General features: G+C 35.2%; 1 protein-coding gene across 1 annotated transcript; it reads left to right on the forward strand.

Annotated features, from left to right (window-relative positions):
- The first annotated feature begins 2,167 nt into the window (after window positions 1-2,167).
- Window positions 2,168-8,470, forward strand: LOC111915968 (disease resistance protein RPV1). Its single transcript, XM_023911602.3, has 8 exons — window positions 2,168-2,404; window positions 3,253-3,976; window positions 4,630-5,755; window positions 5,834-6,157; window positions 6,235-7,158; window positions 7,236-7,863; window positions 7,995-8,057; window positions 8,154-8,470. Exons 2-7 carry the CDS (start codon window positions 3,444-3,446, stop codon window positions 8,054-8,056), a joined length of 3,597 nt encoding a protein of 1,198 aa, XP_023767370.1. The 5' UTR covers window positions 2,168-2,404; window positions 3,253-3,443; the 3' UTR covers window position 8,057; window positions 8,154-8,470.
- The last annotated feature ends 450 nt before the right edge of the window (window positions 8,471-8,920 follow it).

Below are 8,920 nucleotides of genomic sequence, written 5' to 3' on the forward strand. Positions count from 1 at the left end.
GGCCCCGCGATTCTTCCAGGAGTAACTCGTCGGGTCAAGGAGGATACTCGACGAGTAGATAGGGACTCTCAGAGAGTTGGAGAACGTCTAGACTCGCCGAGTCGCCATGGCACTCGCCGAGTCCGGTCGAGTTGACCGTTGACCGTTGACCGTTGACCAGAGTTGACCTAAGTCTGACTTCTTAGGGATAGTCACACTTAGAAGATAAAAGTGTTAATGAGAGATATGTGATGTTATAGGGAGGTTGTAGCTCGTCGGATTGTGCACGAGTGATTTCAGGATTTGCTAGCTTTCAGCATTTACGAGGTGAGTCTTCTCACTGCACTGTACCCGGAAGGGTTTGACTTTGTGACCGGAAGGTCAGATATGATATGTGATATGTATGCTACATGTGGTAAGTTATTTGTTATATGTGTGCTATGTATGTTATGTGGGCCGGAAGGCAATATGTTATGGGCCGGAAGGCGTTGTGTTGAGGACCGGAAGGTTAGGGCCTGGAAAGGCGTATGTGCGTAAGTGTATATTGGGGGACTCACTAAGCATTTATGCTTACAGTGGTTATGTATGTGTTTCAGGTACTAGCGAGGACCGTGGGAAGGCGCCGACGTGATCGATACACACTGAAGAATGTTTTTATGATCTTGGGATTTAGATAGTTTGTATTTGACATGACACTTAAATTATTTATGCCTTGTTTTGAATGAAATTACTCTATTTATAAAAAGAAAATTTTGTTTGAAAATTTGAGTTGTTACAAATAATGTCCTTTCGTAGGTTATGTTTTGAAGTGAAGCAAGAATAAATCTCATAAAGTCATTAATATTAGTAGGAGATGATGTGAGATTTGTTGTAAATGAGTAAAGAGAAAATGAATCAGGAGGGTAACCAACTGTTGCGTTTGTTCTCATTTGGTCCCTTTCCTTTTTTTGTACTCAATATACCATCGAACTTGTTGTTTGTGTTCACCATAACCCTTTGACCGGCTATCACAGGTCAAAAGCCGGTCAAAAGGGCTATGGTAAACACTAACAACAAGTTCGATGGTATATTGAATACAAAAAAAAAAGGACCAAATGAGTACAAACGCAAAAGTTAATTACCCTCGAGAGTCATTTTCCCGTTTATAAATGTTTGGACCATTTTCAAAATTAAAACTAACTAAAATGATTGTTTTATCCGTTCTTTTTGTTTATTTATTTATTTATTTTATCTTTATTAAAATAAAACATAAGACAAAATCTAAACCTACCCCTTCATAACCCACTTACATCCCTCTTTTACCGACTCGATCTCTCACTCACTCTCTTCACCGTCCATCGGAAAATTGACTGGTGCCGACACCGACATTGTATCTCTCTTCTACTGCTACGATCACCACCTCTCTATTTCTCTCTATTTTGTTGCTACGATGGCCAAAGTCGTCACAATGCTCTCCTTTATGGATTCTCGGTTTATATGGTTGCTCACGTTCTTAGTTTGTCTTCTCGAATAGGATCAGTTTACAACACCGTCGCCGCCAACGATCATACCACCAGAGATAAGAGATAATTTCGTGTCTAGATCTAGAATACCTAATCGACTAACCCTTTGTCGTTGACTTATATCCCCACTTCTAGAAAAACTCTAATCTACTCACCGTTGGATATTTTGAAAACTCTAATCCAATCGCTGCCAGAAAACCCTAATCGATTAGACCTTCTGTTTGTCATGGGAGGCATAAAAAGCCTTGAGGGTCTTTAGTGTCACCTTTATCAGAGCTACAAATATGGTTTTCAGCACCACAAATCTATATATCTTGGTTCTTCTTCTTCGCCGAAAAATGGAGGGCTTTCTGGGATGTTCGACATTGGTGGTGACAGTCACATCTTTCAACTCTTTTTGTGTTGGTATTGACCGGTGGTGGTGGCTGCGTTCATATCTCCGACTGCGGCGGTGATATTTTCTCTTTGTGAAAATTAGGTGGGAGAGAGAGAGAGAGAGAGAAATATGTTGTATTTTATTTTTCCTTTCCTTTTGATTTCTACAGTAAAAGGAAATTAAAAAAAAACAAAAAAAAAAAAAAAAAGACAAAATAGTCATTTTATCTGATTTCATATTTTTTTTATGACTAAAACCATAATAAAAAAAAACATATTTTGGACTAGTTATGTTAGTACAAGACTTTTTTTTAACTAAAATTACAATTTTTGACTAACGGTAGGACCATTTTTTCAATTTTGTCTATATTAGGACTTCGGGAACTAAAAACCAACATTCTTCTCACCTCTCTCGCCGTCTACATTCCTTCGTCGTTGACTTGCCGTTTACCTGTTGACTTCCCGCCCTTCGCTCTGTAGCTTTTACACGTCATCCTGTTCGCTCGACTCGCCGTTGATACGTACCTCCGATATTCTCGCTGCTTCAGGTACTTATGTATGCACGTAATTGTGCAGGAACATTCTTACAATTAGTTTCACATATTATTTGAAAATTTTGTGTGATTAATCATAAATCAAATCATAATAATTTGTTTGTTCATTGACAAGGGATTGAAATTTCAACGATTTCAGTTAAGTTTTTCATTTTGTAATTCAGTTAGATAATACAGAGTCCAACATGCAGGTCATTAATTCTTCTGTATGTTTCAATTCAGAAATACGATTCTCTACGTATGATTCTTTTTTAATCTTAACAGTAAGCTAAACAATAATATTGAAGAAGCTTTAATTTTGGATTATAAGAAATCTTGGTTCTTGTGAAGTACTTTTCGGGTATTATATTCAATGAATCAAAATTATGAATATGCTAGTGCAGAGTCTAGATCCGGAGTATATATATGTGCACATATTCTTGCTTGTGTTTGGATCTTTTAATTGTTTGTTCATATCTAGTGAAATTTGGATGCAAATATGTTTTTGCAATTCCTTTCATAGGATATAATAGTGGGTCTTGTAGTTGTTTGTAGAATGGTATTTGGTGTTGATTTGTTTGAGGATTGTGGAACTTAACTTTAGATGGAAATTGTTTAGACAATATTAGGAATGTCTATGGTGGGTTAATCAGATCAAGATAAAGGTTTTGTAGGTTATTAAACATATTGATTATTGGTTGAATATGGTGATTCCATATCAATACATAACTGTATATATCTTAGTTGTTTTCAAACATATTACTTCACATGGAAAAGTCTGGAGTTGCATATGTATTGTTGAGGTTATGTTCTGTGATGAGACTTATGTTGCATAAGGTATTACTAATCTGGATTTTATGTAGAAACATTATGTATGGGATCTTGAGATTGAGGCACAATTGAGGAAAGTGTGAGATTCAAAAGCTTCAGAACACAATACTTACTTTCATACTTTCTGAGACACAAGACATAAGCGATCAAACCAACAGTCATAGCTTATCTAGATACAAAGTCGTGGGAAGATTGAAGAGTACTCATCAATCCAGAACTCATAATGGTTGTTCTTTCTGAACTTTGTGAAGGGTCTTCATGTTCATCAACTCATAATTGTCATAGACATGACGTATTTTTAAGTTTCAGAGGTGTTGACACTCGTCATGGTTTCACTAATCACCTTTACAACGCCCTCATGCATGCCAATATCACCACCTTCTTGGATGATGAAGATATTGAAACAGGGGAAGATCTAAAACCAGAATTGGAGAGTGGTATTCGAGGGTCTAGGGCTTCTGTTATCGTGTTGTCCAAAAATTATGCTACTTCCACATGGTGTCTTGACGAACTAGTGTTGATCCTTGAGCAACGTATGAAATCCAATCATGTTGTAATCCCCATCTTTTATCATGTTAAGCCCAGCCATGTCAGGAAACAACAAAGTAGCTTCGGAGATGCAATGGCTAAGCATAGACAAAAGATGGAGGCAGAAACAAATTCAAATAAAAGAAGCCAATGGGCTCAAAAGATAGAGCTTTGGAATAAAGCGCTTACAGAAGTTGTTGATTTAAAAGGGAAGGATGCAAATGGCAGGTAACCGCTTTCTTATCCATATTTCCATACTCCTTTAATATTGTTTAATTACTACATGAAAATTATACATAATCTTCTCCTTATGCTTATGCACTTAAACACGTCCCTTCATATTAATCAAATAGCCATATTTTGATGCATTTAATTTGGATATAGATATGGTTGGTATCGAATCTAATTTTTGCAATTATGTGATCTCACAAATTAATTCATATTGGCCGGTTAAATGACCCTGCTAGTTTTAACACATTTTCTATGCTTTTATTATTTTCCCACAATTAGTTAATGTAGATAAATCTTTTTAATTATTTTATATGATTTTCATGAATAAACCAAATATTAAACAATTGCAATGCATGTGCTATTTTTATATCATTCTACCTTCAAACTATATCATCTTTTATTATGATACATTAATGCTTTTACTTGTAAGTATTAAAGGTTAACTTAGAGATGATAATTATGACCTTGCACATTAGATACTTACATGGTTAGGAGTGCAACTACGATAATAGTTATGATATGAAAAACTTAATAATATAATAGCTTAATATGATCTAATTTTGATTTGGATCATTTTTGAAAAATTAAATCTCCAGTGTGACATGTTAGTTGTTTTGATTATTGTTGTTCTTACTAAAGTCAAACTTCAGGCTTGAGGTGGAGCTTATTGATGAAATTGTCAAGGACATCTTCCGTAGACTACGCATATCCTCAAGGTTTCCACTACCACAACTTATTGGGATGGAAGATTCCATTAACTTCGTCACTTCATGGCTGAAAGATACATCATCACATACGACAAATATACTAACTATTTTGGGTATGGGTGGGATCGGGAAGACATCTTTAGCCAAATATGTCTATGCGTTACATTTTCATGAATTTGACAAAAGCAGCTTCATTGAAGATATCGGTAGGAAATGTGAGGAAAAATCTAATGGGATTCTTGATGTTCAAAAACAACTATTTGATGACATTTCAAAACCAAGTTCAGTTCAAGTTCTTGATGATTCTATATACACCTCAATGATAGAGAATGCAGTAGCCCGTAAAAAGGTGTTTTTGGTTCTTGATGATATTAGTTCTCTAAACCAGTTAGATGCATTACTTGGAACCAAAGGTTTTTATGCAGGAACTAAAATCCTAGTAACAACAACGGACGCATGGTTAACAAAGAGTTGTGCACTATTCAAAACGAATGATAAACCCAATCATGCAATGTACGAGCTTAAAGTCTTATATGAGATCGATTCACAAAAACTTTTTTGTTATCATGCATTTATGTGCAATGAGCCCAAACCAGGTTATGAAGAGGTGTCAAAAAAGCTAGTAAAGTATTGTAAAGGACATCCTATGGCTCTTAAAGTTTTGGGTAGGTCTCTACATAATCGAGACGTAACTTATTGGGAGGGATACATAGATAGGCTAAAGAAAGAAAATGATTCCCCTATAAATAATGTCTTGAGAATGAGCTTTGACTCATTGTCATCAGAAAATGACAAGGACTTGTTTAAGCATATAGCTTGTATTTTTGTTGGAATGGATAGAAATGATGTCGTAACAATATTAGAGGCATGTGATATAGAAACAAGAACTGGGATCACAAATCTCGTCGACAAATGCCTTCTTAGTATCGGATGGAATAATGAATTGAAGATGCATGAGTTGGTTAAAGAGATGGGAAGATTTGTGGTACGTGAGGAATCACTTTACAAGCCATGGGAACGAAGTCGAATATGGGGTCTTGAGTCATTCAAAGTGTTAAAACAAAAAAAGGTAAGATTCCATGTATACTTGTTTAAAGCATTTTGGATTTCCATATTTTACAATATGTTTTCATACCTTTCTTTTTAGTGTATGGAAAATGTTCTAGGTCTAACCCTTGACATGAGAATGCTTGAGAAAGAGAAGTTACACGGATCACTTGAGTTGATAACAGATGCATTGAGTAAGATGGATAGTCTAATGCTGCTACAACTCAATTATGTGCAAATAACCGGCTCTTTCAAGAACTTTCCAGAAGAATTAAGATGGCTGTGTATGCATGGGTTCCCTTTGAAGTCTATACCTCCAGATTTACCAATGGAGAATTTGGTTTCTCTTGACATGTCACATAGTAGTATTGAATCATTTGGGATTTGTTATAGCTATCCACAACGACTTCATAAGAGGCTAAAGGTAACTTATCTCCATTTTATTCTCGTCTAGGTCGAGTTGATAAAATTCACTAATATTCTAACTTATCTCAATTTCAGCAATTAATTGGATCGTGCACAAAAGATAAAAAGTTGCTTGGATCGTTAAAGATTCTTAATTTAAGTTGTTGTGAACAACTTCATAGTCTTCGTGGCTTTGACCACCTCCCTAAACTTGAGAGACTAATACTTAAAGGTTGTATTGGTTTGATTGAGATTTGTGAATCAATTGAGCAATGTTTTGAACTTGTCCACATCGATCTGAGCTACTGCAACAAGCTTGAAAAACTTCCAAGAAGCTTAGGCATGTTAAAGAAAGTTAAAACATTATTGTTAGACGGTTGTTATCTCGGTGAATCTCGAATCAAGATTAGGGATAAGAAATCATCGGAAATGCTCAAGGCTAACAACATTGGCATAAACACAATAACCTCTTCCTCCACTCTTCTTCAGGCTATGCCAAGTTATTCAAAGTTTTCTGTCATTTCTTTACCGAGATCTTTAGTAAGCTTGTCGCTGGAGAATAATAATTTATCTACTGAATCTTTTCCGATGGACTTCAGTTGCCTAACCATGTTAAAAGAATTATATCTAGATAAAAATCCTATTTTTTCCCTGCCCCGTTGTGTGAGAAGTCTTCCTAGGCTAGAGAAACTTAGTATGGTAAACTGTCATATGCTTACATCAGTCGAGCATCCTCCACATACACTAACATCTTTAAATCTAATGTTTGATTTTACAAATAAGCCATTGTTACGAAAAGTTGTATTTGATCCACGAATGTCCCCACTCAAGTTCTCTCTAGAACGAACGATCTTGGCACATTCATCGTTTGAATTTGAAGGTATGGTCAAAATCCAACCAATGGCTGGTGTTGAGGAAAATATATTACATTGTTTGGGATGGACTAACTTACACTTCCTTATAGGAAAGCACGTGAAAATTTCTATTGGTTATAGAGAAACTGAGGAATCTGAAATCCAGGTTTGTTGTAGTTAACTATATATCTTTGTGTGAATATGTACGTATATATAATTAATGAAGGTGGTTGTATTTGGCAGATGTATTATGAATTTGGAATATTCAGCACACTTTATTGGGGTAAAGAGATGCCAAATTGGATTACACATAGAAGCATGGGGCCATCAATATCATTTACAATCCCATCATCTCCTAACAACCTCACAGGATTGAATTTCTGCTATGTGCTGACATCTGGATGTTTGGATGAGACACATGGATCTGTAGATGATCTGGACCTTATTAATTTGCCGGTGATCAAAATTTGTAATATAACAAAGAACCTCACATGGATATACGAACATTACATTGAGAAATTCAATGTGGGTGGCCATCGTCTAATATTATTAAGTCATTGGATGTTTGGGATGAATGAGATGGAGTGTGGTGATCAAATTACTATTACAGTGAGGAAGAGACTATATGATACTGGTAATGCAGTTACTAAGGAGTGTGGGGTGAGTTTTGTGTATGATAATGGAGAGAACAAAAAAGAAGATGTGTTGGGTTATTACAGGTCATGGAATCACATCATTGGTGGAGATCTCACTGGATTTCAATCAACAACAGGAGAATACATCCTAAGCAAACGTCGAATTATTTGGCCTACGCTTGATATAGCTCTACGAAACTATTATCATCTATGTGGAGAAGGCGCACACTTTAAAGGTATGTAGGTGTCATTCTTATGTAATACTTTTTTATTAAAACCGATAATAATAACTAAATGATAGTATTTTAAATCATGCGTTAATCGTCTGCAATCCTTGCCAAATCTTTAATCTATTTTTTTTCATTAGATAAGCTGTACTTCAAAGCTTTGTCTAATAGGAAGCCTGGCATATTAAAGGATGGTCCCTAAGGTACTTTTATTCCAAAAACCCTTTTCTCATAACATATATAAACCAACTGCCATGAGCTTATTTCTAATATGTTTTCACATAAATAAATCTTTCCAGCTGGCAGTCCACTCAACGGACTTACACTTTGGCTTGCCTGACCTTTCCTCATCCCAACAACTCAGCAATTCTAAGCAGTCTTTTTTCATGTTTTCAAATGGCAATGAAGGTGCTTTTTGGTTTTGGTGTTTTCTTGTCTCGGAAAGTTGGATCTTCAAAACATGCATGTTCAGAATTTGTACAATACTAGGTTGGATATATTTTATGTATAGATATTTATTATTATACCATTTTTTTCAAGGTACAATGTGTATAAGGAAGAAATGAAGTAGAATGTTGTAATAAACATATCAATGAAAGTACATTGCCCAAAGCTAGATAGCTTGTATACGGAATTTTCATCTATTCATATTTTTTATAAGGGATTCAATCAACCTCCATCTGGAAATCAACCTTCTACAAAACCCTTTATTTCCATGAGAAACGTTTACCAATGTCCAATACATTGGGTTGTCAGTTATATCCTTTATGTGTGCATATATTGTTTGTATTTCCATTCCTTAATGTAAATTTGTTATTATCTTCTGTACTTTAAAAAATAATTTTAGTAATCAAGTTAGTGTTTGTCTTTAGCCAAATCCAAGTATTTCTTAATTGTATTCATGACCATCAATATATCGTTGTTACTTTTTTTTATCAAGAAATCACTCATAACCATGCTCCTGAGAATTTTTCTCCGCTTACTTGGCAGACAACATGGAAACCAGTGTTGTTGCACTTGAAATACATTAGATCCCGATTTTATTAAACAACAAAGTATATGTATA

Source organism: Lactuca sativa, chromosome 1 (genome assembly GCF_002870075.4).
Source record: "Lactuca sativa cultivar Salinas chromosome 1, Lsat_Salinas_v11, whole genome shotgun sequence".
In the NCBI taxonomy this organism is placed as follows: Eukaryota; Viridiplantae; Streptophyta; class Magnoliopsida; order Asterales; family Asteraceae; genus Lactuca; species Lactuca sativa.

Bases quoted from the DNA above. Each gene is read 5' to 3' on its own strand.
- LOC111915968 (XM_023911602.3), top strand. From the start codon at position 3,444: ATGGTTGTTCTTTCTGAACTTTGTGAAGGGTCTTCATGTTCATCAACT. The intron at 6,158-6,234 runs GTAACTTATCTC...TCTCAATTTCAG, and splicing joins GACTTCATAAGAGGCTAAAG to CAATTAATTGGATCGTGCAC. The intron at 7,159-7,235 runs GTTTGTTGTAGT...TGTATTTGGCAG, and splicing joins CTGAGGAATCTGAAATCCAG to ATGTATTATGAATTTGGAAT.